The 21,902-nt window shown below is 37.5% G+C and overlaps 1 protein-coding gene across 1 annotated transcript in view; it reads left to right on the top strand.

Moving 5' to 3' along the window:
* Positions 1-20,476, top strand: part of LOC127415319 (zinc finger and BTB domain-containing protein 34-like) — a 33,003-nt gene extending 12,527 nt beyond the window's left edge. The window contains exons 2-3 of the mRNA XM_051654034.1: positions 12,275-13,829; positions 14,500-20,476. Of these exons, the coding sequence (XP_051509994.1) occupies positions 12,308-13,829; positions 14,500-14,570 (1,593 nt within the window). The 5' untranslated portion in view covers positions 12,275-12,307 and the 3' untranslated portion in view covers positions 14,571-20,476. The remainder of the gene's footprint in view (positions 1-12,274; positions 13,830-14,499) is intronic.
* The last annotated feature ends 1,426 nt before the right edge of the window (positions 20,477-21,902 follow it).

The following is a 21,902-nucleotide window of genomic DNA, read 5'->3' as shown; positions in this document are numbered from 1 at the left end:
CCAAGTACTCCACTGCTTGTCTAGCCAGTAAGGGCCTCAAAGATGCCCAAATAATGACTTGGCCCCCTTCCTCACCTGACTTAAATCCTACTGAGAACTTGCGGGCCCTTCTCAAACGTGAGATTTACAGTGAGGGAAGACAATACACCTCTTTGAACAGCATTTGGGAGGCTGTGGTTGCTGCTTCAGCAAAAGTTGATCGGGAACAAATCAAGAAACTGACAGACTCCATGGATGGAAGGTTCATGGCTGTTATTGAAATGAAGGGTGGCTATATTGGTCACTGAATATTTTTGAAAGGCCAAAAATGTTATTTAATTGTCATTTTGTGTTACTTATTTGTTGCACCTACTCTAAGAATTGAGAATAAACAATTGAGTTAGGGGAAATTCTTTTGTAATTTAGTTGCCTAATAATTGTGCACACTTATATATTCCCCTGAGAAAGACAAAACTCACTTTTTCTTTGTTAAACATTCAGGTTTGAGGTTCAATAACATTTTGGATTGACTGAGAGCATTGTGTTTGTTCAACAATAAAATTAATCCTGAGGAATACAATTTGCCTAATAATTGGGAACGCAGTGTTGAAAACATTTAAACAAGCAGTGCTTGAAATAAAAAAATATAGAATGAAAGCATTAAGCTCACTCAAATTGAAGAAAAAGAAGCCGCTAATAAAGTAGACTGACACAATTAACGTACAGGACGAATATAAACACTTGACATATAATAGTTATGTTTATATTGTATCTCATGTCATGTTTTTGTTGAGAAAAACAAGCATATCCACATGCTCAGTAAACTATACTCATTTATATACCAGTTTAAATGATAGAATGTCCCTTACTTCAGCTAGCAAAGTCTTTCTTGGATGCCATGTTTGTTGTTTACAGAAGCGTCACGGGGATTACGTTGCTACGGGGACGCTGCTTTCTGACAAGCTGCATATATACGGAAGTAAAGTGTACACTGCTTAAACAGTACATTTAAACAGGGACCCAGCTTTCTTGCAATAAGCCACAGTCTCGCAAAAACCCGCATTTTGGTGTCCATTTAAACTTTCTGACAGAATGGTTTGCTCATCAAATGTGATCAACTTGTGTCCAGACTCAACAGCACCACCCAGTGCATTCTGTTATAACTGCCAGTTTTAATTTGTGTGTTCAGGATTTAACATGCATCTCACTGTATATATGGCCAGCAAAGCAAAACTTTGCGAAATTGAGTAGTATTTTTAACTTTTCGAATAATTATTGCAGAACATTTACTCGAGTATTCAACTACTCATGCACATCCCTAGTGCTAGTGCGGGCCAGAGCCAGTTGCGTTCCCACTGTCACTTCCGGGGCTCCATCGTGCTGGCTCGGGGCTTCCTCAGGGCCAGTGGCCTTTGGGTCGGCAAAAACCCTTGGGTTAAACAAGGCCAACTGGGGATTGAGGCAGGGTCAGTGTCAAAGGTGGAGTTTCGTCGAGTCAGGTCAGAGGTTTCAGCACCAAGATCGCTGAACTTGCAGGTTATGTATCCAGCGCACAACGCTACAGGTTCAGGAAAAATTATAAAGTTGCGGGCACAGTACAAATCTGTTAAAACATAATGGTCAAAGCGGTGCCCAAAGATCATGGCCAGTGTGCTGGGACATTGTCCCGCTGTTAGTGGAGAGACCACTTGGGACAGCATGGCAGTAACAGTCGGTGAGCTGTCAGCACTAACTTATCTTGCTAGCTAGCTAATGTTTACATATGATATTAACTCGATATTCTAGATAACTAGATAACATGATACCTCAGCTTGAGCTTCCCTTTTGCTTGTGAAATGGGCGAGGTGTGTGACGTTGGCACCAGGGTGGCATATGAAGGGCAGGTTTTAGGGCAACGCTGCAGGGCTACATGCGTGATGGTGGGAACGCAGATTGATTTTGGTCTCGAGGTCCAAGGCTATTGACTCCGGCTGGCCAGTTGATAGCCCTGGTTTGCACTCGCCCGATAGTGGAAAAGCGGCTAATAATTTCGACCGTGGCATGGTTGTTGGTGCCAGATGGGTTGGTTTGAGTATTTCTGTAACTGCTGGTCTCCTGTGATTTTCACACACAACAGTCTCTAGAGTGGTTACAGAATGATACCAGAAACATTCAGTGAGTGGCAGTACTGCAGACGAAAATGTCTTGCTGATGTGAGAGGTCAACGGAGAATGGCCAGACTGGTTTGAGCTGACAGAAAGGATACGTTAACTCGGATAACCACTCTGTAGAGTTGTAGTGAGCAGAATAGCATCTCAGAATGCACAACACATCGAAACGTGAGGCGGATGGGCTACAACAGCAGAAGACCAATTGGGGCAATTTATTAGGACCATAGTGTTCCTAATAAAGTGCTCAGTGAGTGTATGTATATTTTACATAGCAGAACATTTGCTTTAATTTTTGCTATTGACAGCAGCAGCAGTTTTCTTGTTTTGTTGGCTTTGGAACTAAGTGGAATCGAATACTTTATCTTGTTAAATTAAAGTGTTGCTGAGATTAGCTATGTTGGCTGCACCATTTTAGTGGTAGGCCGACTTCTTAAAAATATTTCCTCTCAAAGTTTATGTGCAATCCTGGCTGCTTTATCCCCCTTTCATGGCCTGTCAAGTTCCTCCTGCCAGACTCTGCATTTTAAGCATTTTTGACAATACTGGACTTGGTTTTTATTTTGCAGAATTGGCTAAAGGCTGCTTATCTGGAAGCAGACCTTATGCAGTGTTCATCTGCCAGTGCTGATGTGGTGTTTTTCACTCTTAATGGCATGCTTAGTGAACCAGTAAAATAAGTTTTCCCTGTTCCCTAGGCAATGTGTGTTTCTGGGGAGAGGTTTCTCCCATATGGTTTACTGTAGGGCTGTCACGATGACTAAATTTATGCAGTAATAAAATACTTCTGTCCTAAGTTCAATTTCACACATTATTTTCAGGGCCTGAAATTCAGCACGGGATTGTGGATATTGCACACAATTGTAATAATTTCCGCAAGTTCCACGTTCATAGTGCGGAAAAATTCCCGCACACTTTTATTCACTTTACAGTGCAGCTGTGAATTATTAAACCAGTAAATACAGATGACCAAATCAATAAACTTTTTATATCAAACTGTAATTCCAGAAAATACGCGAGTTTATCCACTCTATCTCTCCCTTTCTCTCTCGTGCAGCTGCCGGCGCCACGCAGTGAGGGAGTGCTTTGTCACATAGTTAATGATCTTAAGATGTTACAGATGTATACATTTTTCTAAACCTGTTATTTCAACATGCAAATGGTGTTATACTGTGTCTCTGTTAGCGAGCAACACGATAAAAATATTGCTTTATTTTATAATCAACAAAGCTGTTAACGTTAATGCGTGAAGTTGGAGCGATCTGTAGTTTTGACGCTTTTTGTATCTCGGTGCTCAATCATAAGTCATAATTTGACAAGAAAGGCAGAAATAGCAAAAATGCTTTGTGTACCAGCTGCATGGTGAAGAGAGACAAACACTTGTTACATCTCATCTCCATCTTTCCAGTGTTCCATCTAGGGTTGAAAATTAACTAAATGTAAAATATGGGGGCAGAAAATGCCCCCGCAAAGAGTTTCTTTTGTTTTATTAATAACATCTACTATGGTTCCAAACACACACATCGTGATCTTCATTGGAATTTTCGCTGAACTTTATTTGTTTCATGCAGTCCGTTGTGCAGATGTTGCAGAGTCAGTGGTAGATGTTTGCACCATAAATGCGCACCGACGGACACTCCGCTTCTCACGCTCCGCACTAGGGCTGCAACTAATCGACTACTCTAATGATTATTAGAACGATTATTCGACTATTTGGGCGATTTTTGCAATGATTAATCATTAGCTGTTAACCGACTATTCAGCTTGTGCCTTGACTTAAAAGGTTGTATTAAACATGCTTACTAACAATAAAGAGGACAATCTAAATGACATTTACTGAATTAAAGGGAAAAGATACTTGGGTTTTTGTTTAATTCATTTTTAAAAATGACTGCAAAAAATCCTATTGTTATTGAGTGTTTTTGTCTTGTTTTCCATTTAAAAATTATCTAAAAATCCGAAAGACGAAAAATTTACCTAAAAAGTAACATAGAAGATATTTAGACGTGCTTTCAGAGAATGTATCTTGAATAGGCCTACAAGTGTATTTTGTGTTTAAGTGTGTTTTTACACTTGTTTATTCATCTGCCAGTGCAGTAAAGTCAAAATATACTTATATTCAAGATACATTCTCTTATAGCAAGTCTAAATATCTTCTATGTTGCTTCTCAGTTAAATGCATCTTGTTTTAAGGATTTTTACATATTTTTACATATTTAAATATTAAACATTATATTCAACATTCTCCGATAACATTTTTATCTTCTGCAGTATAGCTCCTAAAGTAAACGTACATAAGGAGTTTTAGATATTTATATTGGAAAACATTTTTTTTCTTTTTGCATTGTATAATGGTCTAAGACTACACTCTCTCACTCTTTACTTGATTTCAATCCATCTTTAACAAACAACAAACTCTTCTAAACAGAGCTGCGGATTGTTTTTACAATAAGATACACACCATGGCACATATATTATGATTCACTACGTTGTGATCCACCACGTTATAATTTAGCTGTAGCAAGCGTGCACGAGGGATGAGCGTCTCCGCGTGAGACAGTGTATCAGCCGGGAGAACTTTGAAACTCTCTCGCGCTGTTTTCCACGCAACTCATATAAGCAGCTCTGACCGCATAGAGAAATGCCAGTTTTGGAGTTTGTGCTTATTTATACAACCCGGTTCCTTATTATTTGAACTTTAATAAAGGATGCATTAAAGATATAACACCGGAGTGTTTCCTTTTTGGACGCTCTGACAGGCAAGTTTTGCTTCAGCGGAACACGGCTCCGCTTTATTTCACGTCATGACAGCACTGCTTCTATATTTACTTATTTAGCATTTTTGTATTATAATTCCCTCATACTCTGCAACCTACATCACCTTAATCTGTTTGGAGAGTTTGGAATGTGTCTGGAGTGTGCTTTCTTCCTCAATCAAGCACGAGCTGAAGTGCTGCTCTCCCGCGTCATCATTAGCGTTTCAAATGATCTCATGTTGAGTAAATGAGATCAAACGACTATTCGACAACAAAGATTTTTGTTGACAATTTTTCATTGTCGATAACATTGACTAATCATTTCAGCCCTACTCCGCACCAATTTAGTGTTGTGCTCACACGCTAAATTACGTGACCATTTGGACCATTTATTCAAAATATACTGTCCTAGTGAGTAACATTGTCACTTCCTCTGCTATATCCTACTTCCCTGCCCATTGGAACATCTCACTTATGCATCTCACGAAAAGCCTTCTCACCAGCTAGAAGCCAAAAGTGCTGGAGGGATGGATGTTATATACTGTATTTAAGTTAATCAGGTCTGAGAGAACCCAAAATATAATGTAACCAAATGCGACAATGCAGTTAATAGCCTAATAATATTAACAAAAATAATATCAGAATAAATGCATTGATGTGAAATAAAACATTATTAAATAATACGATAATAATTGTACATGAACCACATGACTAATTTTCATTTTGAAATGTTTATTTTTGCATTGTTTTATTCAATTGGCATGAAGTAAAGTTTTTATTTTTTTATTTTTTTTTATTTATTTTTTTAAGCTCCTCATTCCAAATCTGGAGAAATGCTGTCTTATCTATGCCGGTGCATTAGTTTTGTAGGCTATGTTAATGTAATAGCCAAAATATTTGGAAATAAAAAAATTAAAAAAAAATGTTTTGTTTCAGTAACAGTGCACAAATGCAATGTATAGATAGTGCAATTATGTAATTATTGAAACATTCAATTTTTAAAATTAAATTGTTTAAATGATAGCATAAAAGGATGGCAGGTTAGAATAAAAAACATAATGCCCTTGTAAAGTTAAAAAATTCCCCTGGAAATCAAATATTGCCCCTTAATGAAAAAGTTGATTTCTGACCCTGGTTTCATCTGACCTATACAGGAATTGAGAAAATTAGCCCCCCATGAGGTTTAGGTGAGTTTGTTGTAAAATTTTCAGAAATGAATTTCAGGCCCTGATTTTAAGGCTCTACCATTAAACCCACAAGCCCTTATTTCACATGAAGGATGACCTTTTTTAGATTCTGTGTGTATTTGAAAATCTTTTTCTTCATTAGTAACAGGCATCTCCTCCTCTGTGTCACTAACACAGCGTCGTTAACACTGCATGTATGAACCTGCAATGTCTAAGAACATTGGCTATTACACAATCATTAAATTAAAGTGAAACCGGAGCGCTTTGCTTTCACTATATATCAAATTCCTAGTTTATATTTTTCTGGAGTTTGGCGCAAACCTCCGCAGATGCCGCGTGCATTACAGTGCTTCAGAACGGGTAATCTTCACACACTCTTCAGGAGCTGCTCTGAGTGTGGTCTGCGGTGTGGCTTAGTGAGACGGTTGCAGTTCAATTGAACGAGACACACAAATGCGCCGTTCATGCCATTTATATATTTGCTGAAAATTCTGTTTTTCGGACAGTAAAATGTGATTGAAATTTGAAGTGCACAATAATCACAGTTATCACAAATAACCGCAGATTGATCAAATTACTGTGATCAGATGATTATTTAATAATCGTGACAGGCCTAGTTTACTGCCTCTGCCGTTGACTGGATCTGTTGTCTAATTCTATCTCCGTTTGCTGTTAATTAGGGATTAAAAGTTTTGAAAGGAGACTGTATTATTGATTGAACTCTAATGGCTTTTAAAGAGTGATTTAGACCAGGCAGTCTTGCAAAATTGTGCTGGTGCCCTTGGCTAGAGTTTACCTAATTTAGAGGTCTGCTTTGACCTATTACTACATAACACCAGAATTCAAGAATGTTCTGTAAAGATATAGATCTACAACAAACAAGCTTGCTGGTCCACTAGTTAAGAGATGCATGACAATGAGTAACTTATGGTAAGATGTAAAGATGTGTCATGCAGTGAACCATGGCAACTTGATCACTTCAACTGGAACAGCCAAAAAAATACCCTTTGACATGCATGGAGGCTGCTGCCAGATCTTTTATATCACTGTTGATACTGCTGCCTTATCACACAGAGAAACTGCTAACCTATAATGATCAACATTCCGGCAGTTTGCTTTATGAATATGCCCCTTGGTCTGTTACTTATGCAATCTATAGAATGAGGAAGTAGTTTCATATTTTTATTATTTTTAACGCTCGAGCTGTGTAAAAATCCCCCTCAACTCTTTCCTCGGGACATAAGCCTAAGCCTGTGTGTGAAACCTGAATTCCATCTCCCTGAAGCACTGCCAGGACGCTTGCCCCCTTGGGTCCACCAGATCAACTGAGCATACATTCTCTGGCAACACGTCAAACTCATGTTCAGCTTGGTTCCCGTAGTACGAGCGCCTTTCTAACACTGTTCAAGTGTACACTTGAATGTAAAGGAGATAACAGAACTTTCACATTTACACATTTAACACGATTTGCCATATTTTTTCAAAAGAATTTTCTTTCAGGATTTTCTTTCTCGCTTTCTAGTCCTCTCCCTTTCCCTTTCTCTCAGCCATGGCAGGATGAAAACATATGGGTGGTGAGACAGGTGTCTCTGCAAGTCCTGCCAGTTGGAGAAAGTGTTTGCGTCATCAAATTGCTGACTGAGGCTCCATGTGCAATTCACGTTGTATCACTAGGGAGTGAATAAGGATTTCAGGGTGGGTGAAGGCATAGGAGAACCAGGAAAGTAGGATCTAACAAGGAAGTTAAGAGGAACAGCCATTTGTTTACAAATATATTGGGACGAAGCTATAAAAAATGTCACCTTTTTCCCAAATTTTTAATGCAACTTTTATAAAAATGTGTTGTGTTGGAACTTATTATTTGCAAGCTAATTGGGGGCAATATCTTTGCTTTTATCCTCCACATGATGGATCACTCTTTCTCCCACATAATTTTTGGCCATACATCAACCTGTTCTTCTAATAATTACTGCATGCATGCCCAAAAATATCTCATTGGTTCCGTGGTGTTTGTTCAGCTTTTTAGCTTTTTTTGTTTTGTTTTGCTTTTGTTTCTGGTCTGGACAAAAGATTACATCTTTGTTTAAAAGTACAATACTTGAGCTCTAATACTTGGAGTATCTGCCCATATTTTTTCAGGTTTGATGACCATTTATGGGCTGTCTTTGAATTTTACATAGGTGGATATGCCTTTTAAGTCTTTATAGTGCTTGTGCCTCAATGCAAGCATAGAGAGAAAGATTCATACACTAGATGCTACGCCAAAACTTGCACTCTGGAGCCATGGTGCAACTACCATATGTTCCCTTTTATTTTTTTCAACATTTTAAATCTCTGTGAAATTAGCCAGATGCAGTATCTTATTACAGAACATTCTGTCTATCCAAAGCATTTATGCCTTTGAGATCCAAAAACCAATGCCAACAATTATGTGTCCTGTCCCTGCTTGCAAGATGGGCCGTTCAGTTTTGAAATTGCGCATAAGAAATCCTGAATGGAAACACTTGATATGCAAATAAACTCAAAATATTTGCATACAATTTAATGCACTAGGAGGGAGTGGTTTTCTAGAGTTTCGCATTAGTTCAAATGCGCATTAAATTGATGGAAACAGCTTATTCACATGAACAATGATGTGTCATGACCATTTGTAAAGCTCGATGGCAATGCGCTCACCGGCTGGTATAGGTGTGCGAGAGCTTGACGTGACTGGCTCAACGAAAGGCCCAACCATGGCACGCAATTCTTCAAATGTAGCACTGGTTAGTTGAAAGTACTTAACCCACAGATCGTCGTTAAAGTGGGTCCTCACAATCCACCAGAACTGTTTTGAGCGCGGGTGCTCCCAGGTATATGGAGGCTATCGGTGAATGGGAATGGCTATTTGAGCCCTCATTATGTGTGCTATTGCACTTATTTTGCGACATCTGCTGGCAGTATTTAATAACATAATGTACAGTTGCTTTATTACAGCAAATACAACTCTTCTCGAAGCAAAGAGTTCGTTCAGCTGCTCAATGACAAAAAGGTGGGCTCCCTCAAGATAATGCGCATTTACAGTTCATGGAAACGTGCAATGTTTCGCTTCTTTTTTTTCTTTTTTTTTCTTTTTTTTTTTTTTTTCAATTTTCAGAAATGTACATAATAAATTCGAAACATTTTGATGGAAACCCAGTTTATAACAGCGGCCTCCCCATTCTGAATGGAGTTACACAATATGAGAGTATTAGATCTAGGGATGCACCGATATGATATTTCTGGGCCGATACTGATAACCGATAATTCACAGCTCATTGTGGCCGATACTGATAACCACTATTAAAAACAAAAGTAAAAACAAAATTTTTTTTCATCTTTTAACCTGGAAATGCTAGCTAACTCAAAATCTTCTCATTTTAAAAAATGTGTCATTTAAAAGCTTGGAATTTGGATTTGCTGCTATTAAAGGTTTGGTGGATGTAACATGAACCATAAATTTGCCTATATTACAGATGTATGCTGATTTGAATGACAAATAAATGGCAATAGACTTGCATAAATTGTATGGAGTCTTTACGGTAATCCCGATGACATGCTAACAGATAGAGAATAGTGTTGTCAAAAGTACCGGTACTTCGGTACCAAGTCAATACTAAAATAAAAAAGATGTAACGGTTCCAATGTTTCTGCAGTACCGTTAGTACCGAGCACCGACTCAATCCGGTACTAGCGTGCAATATGACTGACACATGACAGCTTTAAAATGCTCACATGCTTATTTTGAACGTGTGCTCTGTTAATCCTTGTACACTGAAATGACCAATTAATCAAGTTAAAATCATGACATGTCCTAGTGTTATTTATTAAACCGTTAAAGGCTGCAATCTTACAGTGGAAGAGCTGAGCACTTAAATCCGACCGCTCATCCACAGGAAACTCCACAGATATTGAGAATCATCAACTTTGTATCAGATGACAGAGAGCACTAATCTACAGTGAACCACGCAGCACATGTAAAATATATATTTAAATAATTAAATCATAGCATTTGCTCTTTAATCTCAGCTTTATTTATATTGCATTTAAAACAACAGAGTTGACCAAAGTGTTTCACAGTAATCAAATTTAAAACATAACATTTCAAAATGACCACATTCACAAACACCAGTAGTCTAAAGTACAACCACTCCAAAACTGTGTCCTACATTTCATTTGTCAGACATAAAGGCCAGTGTAAAGAGATGAGATTTCAGACGTGACTTAAAAATCTTCAGTGATCACACTGCGGCTTGTCACGAACTGTTTATCCGGAAAAGTGAAGCATCTGGCAAAAAACACACGTCATAATAAAAGCATGATTCATAATAAAAGCTAGATGCCTGAAATTGAAATTGAATAAAAATATATTACAACTGTATAGTAAAATGTAAAATTCACTGTAGTAGTAGTAATAATAATAATAATAGATCAAAATATCGCAAGCAAGACAGCTGCTGAATAAAAGTTTGGCAAAAAAATGCAATGACACGTTGAAAAGTTCTATTTTCACTTGTTAAAATTTTAAGAATGTATTGATTAGACACCATTAATTAAATGAAAATGTAAAAAAAATTCTGGAAAGTTCTGGAAAATAATAATTAAACTATAATTATTAAAAATAACTGGTGTGTTCAATAGTACATTATAATATTAGCATAGTTTTGCTGTGGTATCGAAATTGGTATCGAGAACCGTGAAATTTCAATGGTATCGGTAACGACTACTGAAATTTTGGTACCGTGACAACACTAATAAAGAATAATTATCTTCTAACAGATGTAATAATGCATTAAACCAAAATGAGGCGATAAATAGCATGTAACACAGTTAAATGAACATTAAACATCAAAACACATGATACAAACCCTAATTTCTGTATACATGGTGTAATATTTATGATAGTAGCCAGACTGCGAGTACTGTGGGTAGTTTGTGTATGTATGTATGTGTGACATTGTGCTTATGCTCCTCATTCACTGACGCTTGTTACAGCTCCCACCTGTGACAATTCCACTGTATAACTTATGAAATTTGAACACAACAATCATAATGGGAGTAGAAAACATCATACAGATCAAATAGTGATGAGTCAAAATGTTAGAAGTGCCTAAGCTCATAAAATACAACAAGCACATTCGTTTCACCCACAAATTAGTGTTTTTAGCCATCTCACGTCACTCTGTGAGAATTATTTAAAGAGAAATGTACCGTTTTAGGTGTGTTTGGACTTATCACAATGCTGTGATGTGAGTAATGATGTGCTATTTCTCATTCTGATTATGTTTTATGAGGGAATAAGTGAAAACAATTGCCCCCAAGTAACATAAATACATGCTTTTGCCTCATTTTTGTTTATTGCCTCATGAAACAAACAGAAAATGGGGAATGGCATGTCATTACTTAGAGCAGATGACTAAAACCAGCCCCAAAACAAAATAACAAGGTGCAGAGATGTTGAAATAATCCTCACAGAGCAACATGAGGTTGGCTTTCACTCACACAAACATGCTGTGTGTGCGCACGTGCACTGTTGCTTAAGAGTGCCCGAGTCCCTGCCTGAAGGAAAGAATTTGCAGGCAGTCAGAGGATTTCAGCCGCAAGCAAATAAACCATAACAAATGATCTGCAAAAATGTCAGCGTAATTCCATTATCGGCGCAATAATAATATTTTTATTTTCCTGGTTATCGGCTGCTGATATATCGTGCATCCCTAAATAGAGCTCTTAAGCGCTTCAGAATGCATAATTTAGTGCAAAATGGACATGGATGGAAGAAATGTTTAGTAAACAAATGTATACATCAATATTTCTTTAAATGTGCACACTTTTAGACTAAACATTCTATTGGATGTTGTTCACTATAGCCTGCAAGAGATAAATCAATGGGAGTTTGCACTATTGAATAGATATTTGCATCATTACATTATTTTAATGTTTTGATATGGTCACAATTAAATAAGAATTGTGTGGTACAGATTGCAAGGTCACCAGCAATCTTTGCGTGACCCCAAACCCCCCCCCCCCCCCCCCCCCACCACCATCCCAAGTAAAAACATTTTTACAAATTGACCACTGGGTATAACCACAGGGGGTGAGTAAATATTGACTGAATTAAAATTTTTGGGTGAACTGTCCCTTTAATATCTATAAATGTTTTTCCTCACTCATATTGTTTTCTTCCTTTCAGGTTCTCTACAACCAGAAGAGACATCAGTAAGCCATGGAGGACTGTGGCAGCCTCATAGAGTTTGATGTCCCTGAGTTCAGCAACACCGTCCTGAACCAGCTCAATGAGCTCCGTCTCCAGGGCAAGCTGTGTGACATCATTGTGCATATTCAGGGCCAGCCGTTCCAGGCCCATAAGGCCGTTTTGGCCGCCAGTTCACCATACTTCCGCGATCATTCAGCACTAGGCACAATGAGTGGTCTCTCCATCTCCGTAATCAAGAGCCCTGAGGTTTTTGAGCAGCTGCTGGCCTTCTGCTACACTGGCCGCATGGCATTGCGCCTGCGTGACGTCATCAGCTTTCTTACGGCTGCCAGCTTCCTCCAGATGCAAGCTGTGATTGACAAATGCACACAAATTCTTGAGGGTATTCACTCCAAGGTCAGCCTCCCTGTGCCTGTTGAAACAGATCCAGATGATGATTGCACCACCTCAAGGGCTGGACGCAATGGTGTAAAAGATGGAGGTATTTTTGTAAACCCCACCCAGATTTCACCACCCTACTATTTGCGTCAGAATCATTGCGCAGAAGTGCGGAGTTCAGGAAAACGGGCCGTACAACTTGCAGAGGAGGGACACTCAGACCGAGGGAGCAGTGACAGCGTATCTGAGCAGGAGGCGTCCATGGAGGTTGAGCCAGAACAGGTGGAGTTGATCGGGAAAGATGGGCAGGTAACTGATGTCCATATCAAGCTCGAGAAAACAGATCGGCCTAGCTACTCTGACAGCTCGTCGGCAGGAGATGATGGCTACCACACTGAGCTAGTGGATGGCGAACAGGTGCTAGCTGTTAGTGTGGGATCGTACGGGCCCGTGCTGTCCTCTGCCCGATACACCTACTCAGCACTGCCTTCCCCCTGTTTTGTCAGCCTGAGTTCCTCTAGCCCATCTCGTTCCTTGCTCAGCAGCTTCCATGGTGGTCGTGCCCGTACCAAACGTCCTGTGCCTCTACCAGCTGATCTACTAACTCAGCTCAAGCCTGGTGCTGAAGAAGGAGATGGACCTGCAACAGCTACTGGATATGAGAATGACATAAGGGAGGGAAGTCTTCGTGGCCAGTGGTACCCCTACAACGAGCGCCTCATCTGCATCTACTGTGGCAAGTCCTTCAATCAAAAGGGCAGCCTGGACCGTCACATGCGTCTGCACATGGGCATCACACCTTTCGTCTGCAAATTCTGCGGCAAGAAGTACACCCGCAAAGACCAGCTAGAGTATCACATCCGTGGCCACACAGACAACAAACCCTTCCACTGCCAGATTTGCGGCAAATGTTTTCCTTTCCAAGGCACACTCAACCAGCACTTGCGCAAGAAGCACATGACCTCTGCCACAGAAGTTAACAGTCACGCGGACTTGCTGGGAGAGGCATCTGATGGCCAGAGGGGGGAGCAAGAGGACATCTCTGAGGGCGAAGCAGCCTATGGAGCAGCATACGCTGATGATATGTTGACAAAAAACACCAGTGAAGAGAGTGGCAAGTGTAGTCCAGAGGAAGCACCTGCATCCAAGAGTGGTTATTGAGAAATACGTTTTCATTTATTTGGTTGTTTGTCCTCCTTATATAATAAGGAAGCTTAAAGGGTTACTCTTTTACTTGTTCAGCCCGACTGTTTTTAAAAAATAACATGAAATAGTGAACCTGCCTTGTGCATTTTCTACTTGTCCATTTTTGTGGAAATCTAAACAGGACTAAGATTTAGGGTGTTTGTAAGGAAGCAGGAGTTTTTCAATAGGAAGGAGTCCTATAATCTGGGAAATATATAATCGGGGAGGAGGTCTCTGTAATCAAAGCCTCCTAAAAGTTTTATCACATTTTTTATATACCTATATACTGTATATTTCCATGGTTTTTCAACATATTTACAGAGTAATATAGGCATGTGGCAATAATGACTAATGTGAAAGCCCAGATGAGATGCTTGTCATATCACGCTTTTACCTGACCTGTTTTTGCACATGTGGCCTGTAGTAGGTCACTCACTCACAAGGAATGGTTTATCTGCCAGTGCAAGACTCTTTGTGATGCATACGTTCAGTACCTCATACAACCTCAACATACTTGTAATGGACAGTATTTTTAGCTTCTTGTTAACTCCAGCCAGGTTTTACCTCATAGCAAAGAACCTGAAGGGAGAAGGAAGAAGCTTCACTCACTAAAGGCACATTTTGTTTTGTTTTTATAGGGTTTAAATGGTTGCGGTGCCAAAACCTGAACAAAACATCTTCACTCTACCAAGGCTTGATACTTCAGTAAAATATTCCTTAGTGATTGTATGAATTCTGGATTGATATAGTTCAGTTTTCTTCAGCAGCCATGTTATGTATGTCTGGGGGGAAAGTGCTAGTATAAGGTATACCTGTGGTGTATTTCAGGATCAAGGATCCATTAATTTTTTTATTATGATGCCATATTCTTTTGTTCTGTTATTCTGCACTCTTTTCGTAGCATTATATATACATTTGATTCCAGGTCTAACGTCAACTTTTAAAATGGAGACTGACAGCATAGTTTCAGATCAGTGCTAGAGCAGCACAGTAAACAATATTAATCAGTTGACAAATGTTAACTGTTGGGCTTTCCTGTTTTTGGTTTTGTGGTAATTGTATTTTGATGTCTTTTCAAAATGCTTTGACTTCACAAATAGCAAACTTTTAGAAATTTGTGGTTTGAGTTTTCCCAGACGCTGATGAGGAGGTTGTGCCTTGAAAATTAAACCTTAAAATTATGTATAAATATATTAGCAGATATGTTTCTGATAGTGGTGCAGGAGTTACATGTTATAGGAATTACCTTAGGGCCATACCACTTTAGGAAGAAGGGAAAAAAATTATTGGTGAAATATTTATAGCATTGGTGTTCTCACTCAGTCAGTGGTTTAAATTTCAAACAGATTTTCTTGTATTTTGCTTTGGCTTTAAAATAAGCTTTGTATGGTACGGACAGCTATAATAAGAATTTCTCCTCAGCTTCTCGCACTTAATGCATCTGTTAACCAGAACAGACCAAAATGTGCAGTGTTTCGATAAAGAAATTAATAATTGAGAAAGACTGACTGACTCTCATTAGGCTTTTGCAAAGAGTGTTAAATATTATGGAGATGTATGTGCTGGAGGTATAGCCGTTTCTTAAGTCTAGGTTTCCATACTACAATAGAACAGTAATAAGATAAACCTGCAGTGTCAGGTCCACTATTGTGGACACTTTTATATGTTTAGTACTGTGAAGAGAGAATCTTGTATGCCTATTATTACCAGAATATCAGTTCCTATCCATTTTCACTGTTGTGTAATTGGTGCAAAACGTCATACCTCACATTTGTTTTTGCTTTCTCTTGACAGGTTGTTGACCTGTGGTTGATTAATGCTCCTTTCTTTTTATGAGGATTAATATCTGTTGTCTCTCATGCCATTTTTTTATTTATTTTTATTTACAAATATTTTGTACTTTTTTTTTCTCCACACCCTCACAAAGTCTTATTTGAGTCTTTCTAACAGATCACAAGTTATCTCAGAGGTGCATAAATTTGGTTTTTCCTAGCTAGCAAAGCATTAGGCTTGTGCTTTAGTAGTAACTACATTCAAGCAGTTGCCTTCCTAGCTGTCTGCAGTATTTGATTTATAGTTCGTAATGCTCAGACGGATTAAAACGTGCCCAGTTCTTACAATATTCAAGTGCTTTTAAGCTGATTTGACATTTGACATACCATTTAGATATTTATCTGACCACACCCTCCATAAATTGACTTAATCATCATTCCCCTTTTGTAAAGATTGAAGATTATCCCATCACGACTACTCCTTCAAACCGCAACCAGTATCATGCCTTGTTTCTGAAAAAAATGTTGTTTTAAAATACATACTGATTTAGGGAATGATGCTCATTTGTTTGTCTTTTAATGGGTTTATTGCAGTGTAGTCACTTGAGCAATGTTAACTTTTCCCATACAAGAATGTTTCAGTTAAAGTACAAAGTATTTTCAGTGAAAAGATTGTTTTCAGATTTAAATGTGAAGTGTGTAATTTCTGTGCAACTAGTGTCACCAAACAGAATTGCAAAATTAATGACCATTGGTTGGACAAAGAGATAGTCCCGCCCCCCAAACACCAATTTCTCTGTTTTAGGCTGGTCGGGATGTAGTACTCAGCCAAAAAAATATATATATATATATATTTTAGGGGGAATAAATCAATCTCTGAATGGCTTATAGTTTTCTCTACATATTAAGCTGGGGAAGGAGAATGTATTTTAACACTGAACAAATTTCACACATCACTTTTAACTTCAGCACTTAAAGTAGAATGGAAGGGAACTTCATCCTTCTTTTCTCCTTCTTTAAAATCAAGCTTTTTTATTTGTTTGCTTTTTCAGTTTACTCTTATTTCATATTTTAGAGTACAGAACAACATTTGTGCCATTAAACTCTTTTCATATGCTTGTATTACTGGCAGTTATGCAAGAATGAGCCTAATACTTATTTTTATTTTACCATATCTGAGCTTTGAACAGATAATAATGCATGACAGTTTCAAACAATGAGCCAAACATTGTTACTGTTTGCGTTACAGCTAACAAGAGCCAAAATGTTGAATGTAAAACACTTTAGGTCTGTCTGTGTACTACTGATAAAGTTCCCTGCAACTATTGCTCTGTAAAATGAGACGCCATATCTGTCATTTGTAACATTGTAAACCTGACGGCTTCTTTCCCAGAATATGTTTAGATTTGCTCTGTTCCTTTATCGTAATGAACCAGCTTTTAGATATTGTGAACATGAGCTTGGCCACCAGTGTTGGGTGGAATGCATTAATAAGTAATTAATTACTGTAATTAAATTACTTTTTCATTGAAAAAAGGAAAGGGATTAGTCTTAATTTTTCAGTAATGTAATTACAGTTACTTCTGATGTAATTGTGTTAAATACTGTGTAGACTATAGAACAATTCTGTATAAAACAATAGTGAATTTAAAATCGAAATTTAACATCTAATGTTAAAATACATGTTTTCTAATTTAACGCTGACCCTTCAATTCTTTGGCCAGTTCATGAATAATTTATTTGATTTTATATGATTTATTTGAAAGAATTAAAATAGCAGTTTCATATCTATCCTTGTATCTTTCATCTGGTTGAGGTTGATCAGGGTTTTAGAAAGTAATTAGTCAAAAATAATGCAATTACTTTTCAGACAGTGAAATTAGTAATCTAATTACACGGTAGAATATGCAATTAGTAGTTAGTAATTAATTACTTTTTTATAACCCAACACTGTTGACCATTAACCAAAGAGTGAACCAAAAATTGTGTAGGGTTTGCGTAGTGTGCTGCACAGTGGATTAGAGAGAGACCAAAACCAAGCCCTGGAACAAATGAATCTGTTTTGGAATTGTGAATAGATCTTATTTTTTATTATTATTCTCCCACAGCATAACAGCTGTCAGATTTCATCTGCAATAATTAGGAAAAGTGTTTGCTGTCATTTATAACTACATATTTTGTCATTAGACAGTAATGCATTAGTCAACTGATATGTTGAGCTAATGTTTCATTCAAAGTGAATGAAGCAGTTGGCATACATTTTGATTAACTTTTTGATGGTTTTTGTGGTTGCTAAAGAGAGAATGGTATAAATGCATAGAAAAGTTAGAGGTCTTGTTTTGTTGAGGAAGTGTTTAGAATCTGATTGAACCTGTGCCTTGCCATAAAAAAAACAAAGGCTCAACTACCCCCTACAGGTTATCTAAGTTTGCAACAATGCAAGATTATGGGAATGAGATGGGGTTTCTTCTGAAAAAATGGGGGGTGGAGGGGGTGTTTGTATTGTTGTGTATATATCACAGCCTGATCTGTATAAACTTTAAACTAGTGGTGATATGCAAAAGTAATACGCCTATTAATTAGGTCATAATCAAGAAATGTCAATGCAGTGAGGGGTTCTCTCTTTCTGTAGTTGCATTTTTTTATTTTTTTGTATCCTGACTTGATTGTCTTTATCATTCTAGATTTTTTTTTTTCATGGGGGGAAAATCTCATTTGTAGGGGATTAATATGCAGTGATATTAAATGAAGCAACAGAGATTTTGCATCAGAAGCATTATGCAGTTTTATCAGAAAGAGGATATGCTGAATTAAAATGGGACAATCAAACAGCTTCAAAATATGGAAGCTTCCTCTTAAAAATTAGTTATATCATATTTTAGTAAGTGATTTTTTGCTTTGCTATGATCTCATAAGAATGATGACACTTTCAGGTTAGCAGGTTGCTGTATCATGTATATTGTTTATTATAGAGAGGGGGGATATGCATGCCGACCCACTTATTGTTAAAGTAGAATTGCATGGTACCCTCCACATTGTAATATGAAAATACAGATGATCCTTTGTTTTTGTCTTAAAACTTGAAAGTGATTTTCATTTACAGCTATATCGCTTTAGTGATATTTTATCTGGCTTGCACTTAATAAGCTTTCAAAAACGTTAATGATTTTATTTTATTTTTATTTTATTATTTTGTTGCTATAAATGTTTTCCATAAGGAATTATTTTTCTTTCCATGTTATACTCCCAATTTTTGGGACTCATAAGGCCTCAAATATTTTATTGCTTGGGATGTGTTCCCCTTCAGTGGTGCTTTATGACTAGTCAGGTTTCTTTTTGGTTTTATAATGTAAGCAAACAGATGTTTAATGAGTGATATGGGATTGACATACACTTGTAAATGATTATATGAACTGTACTAATAGCGTCATACTCTGACAAATGACCTAGACACTCATGGTTCATATTCACTCGTTTTGTTCACGTAACTGGTTCATTTGGTGCCATGCACAATAATCAAAAAAGAAGTGTTTACAGGGAAGGCTGTTGGACTATTTTTTGATTGTGCAGCTCATCCTTTTTAACTATTGAAACTAACTTCCTTCAGGTAGTTTATGAACACTGATCTAAACTTAGAAATATCGAAGAAAAGCAAATCTTGAAGTCTTCCATTTGGTTCTCTACATTCAGCATGTCTCCTCTGTGTGATAAGCAAAAGCAATAACCTTTTTAGAGCAGTTGTTCCATTGGTGTCTGTCTGCCTCTCAGATTGCAGGTGAATAATGTCTCAAAATGAGTGCATTCAGGATGTCAGGAATTTGAGGTCTTATGATGAGGAGGGGCTCCTTTTCTCTTTTTTTTTTCTTCTTTTTTTTTTTTTTTTTGTGTGTGTGTGTGTGAAAATTTGGACAGGTTGGGCAAAAATGCAGCTTAATATTTTTGTGGTTACCACAGTCTACATTCTGTTTGTGTGGCTGTCCGACTCAATGCGTGTTTGTATGTATTTCATCCACCTTCCAACTGTGTCATTGGTGAAAAAGAGCATCTTTTTGTACGTGTCAAATATGAAAGGGATTTTTGGGAGAGGTAAACTGCCGCTATGCTGTGCGCTAAATATCTTCCTCCTCCATGCATATATACTGCATTTAGAACTGGCTAATCAAAGGCCGAAGAGCCCATCAGCAAAATTTTAACTTTGTTTCTAAAAGTCTCTGAAACTCTGTTAGCCTCTAGTTCTCATGTATTTGTGACATGGCAAAAAGAAAAAGTAGAACTCAGGGTTTACTAGTATTCAGAAAATGCCATTTTGGATATGAAATGATCTTTGTATGTCCAAAATTAAGCTTGCACTTTTACTTCAGGTGGGGAAGCAATTCCTCAGTCGTTGGTTCCCAAAACAGTCTGCCTCAAAGGTGTAGTAAGGTGCACCTAAGCATTTCCGTTCTTGCTTTCCGAATGCATGGGACAAGCACAGAGTTTCAATGCTTAAGGAATACAGAAGATCTTTGGCGCAAATTATTTAAGTAGCACTCTGTCCAGCTCTCTGTTATCCACTATACGTACAACCTCACAACCCAACTGTGAACCTCAGAACTCTACTGTTTTATACAACTATGAAGTACATGAAGCTAGCTAATGCTGTAACAATTAACTCACCATTTATAAATTTTATTTTATAGCATGAAATATAAGATTATATTTATTCAAATTATATATTTTACTCATAATCATTTTGTGCTGCTTTTTATTTTCATCCTAAAGCTTGTATATTGCTTTTTTATGATACAAAGAAATGTCAATAGATCAAAATGCATTTGTTTGTACAATAAAGATGCTGATTTGGCTAAATGTCTCTTGTCATTAAATTCGTACTTCACTCAAAATATGCATTGCAAAATCTTGTGTATTTCTGCAATAATATGCATTTATTTTCAAGTTGTTTGGGTTAATGCAATGACAACCGATTCCCACTAGATGGAACACATGTACTAACAATATAAGGCCTAATTAAAGATTTTTTTTCAGCGGTTGAGGAGAACTGGTACATACTGGTAATTTTGAGTAAACATAACTCACTTTTCAATAATGTTGAAAAGTTACTAGCAAACAGGTTAAATAAATAATAATAAAAAGTTGTAAATACTGTACAGTACTATATATTAGGTATTAGACAATAAGGAGAAGTATACATAACCTGCAAATATGTCTATATACAGTTGAAGTCAAAAGTTTTCATACACCTTAGCCAAATACATTTAAACTCAGTTTTTCACAATTCCTGACATTTAATCATAGAAAACATTCCCTGTCTTAGGTCAGTTAGGATCACTACTTTATTTTAAGAATGTGAAATGTCAGAATAATAGTAGAGAGAATTATTTATTTCAGCTTTTATTTCTTACATCACATTCCCAGTGTGTCAGAAGTTTACATACACTTTGTTAGTATTTGGTAGCATTGCCTTTGATACCTGGGTCAAAACATTTTGGGTAGCCTTCCACAGGCTTCTCACAATAAGTTGCTGGAATTTTGGCCCATTCCCCCAGACAGAACTGGTGTAACCGAGTCAGGTTTGTAGGCCTCCTTGCTCGCACATGCTTTTTCAGTTCCAAAGAGTTGAAATTTTGTTTCATCAGACCAGAGGACATTTCTCCAGAAATTAAGATCTTTGTCCCCATGTGCACTTGCAAACTGCAGTCTGGCTTTTTTATGGCGGTTTTTTGAGCAGTGGCTTTAGCCTTTCAGGTTATGTCGATATAGGTCTTGTTTTACTGTGGATATAGATACTTGTCTACCTGTTTCTTGCAGCAGCTTCACAAGATCCTTTGCTGTTGTTCTGGGATTGATTTGCACTTTTCACACCAAACTACGTTCATATCTAGGAGACAGAATGCGTCTCCTTCCTGAGCGGTATGATGGCTGCATGGTCCCATGGTGTTTATACTTGCATACTATTGTTTTTACAGATGAACGTGGTATCTTCAGGCATTTGGAAATTGCTCCCAAGGATGAACCAGACTTGTGGAGGTCCACTTTTTTTTTTCTGAGGTCTTGGCTGATTTCTTTTGATTTTCCCATGATGTCAAGCAAAGAGGCACTGAGTTTGAAGTACATCTCCTATCAGAAGCTAACTGGTTATATGTCTAAAGGCTTGACATCATTTTCTGGAATTTTCCAAGCTGCTTAAAGGCACAGTTAACTTAGTGTATGTACATTTCTGACCCACTGGAATTGTGATATATTTAATTAAAAGTGAAACAATCTGTCTG

This window comes from Myxocyprinus asiaticus, chromosome 24 (genome assembly GCF_019703515.2).
Source record: "Myxocyprinus asiaticus isolate MX2 ecotype Aquarium Trade chromosome 24, UBuf_Myxa_2, whole genome shotgun sequence".
NCBI lineage: Eukaryota > Metazoa > Chordata > Actinopteri > Cypriniformes > Catostomidae > Myxocyprinus > Myxocyprinus asiaticus.
The sequence above is the reverse complement of the archived record's forward strand: the minus strand, read 5'-3'. Positions and strand labels throughout refer to the sequence as shown.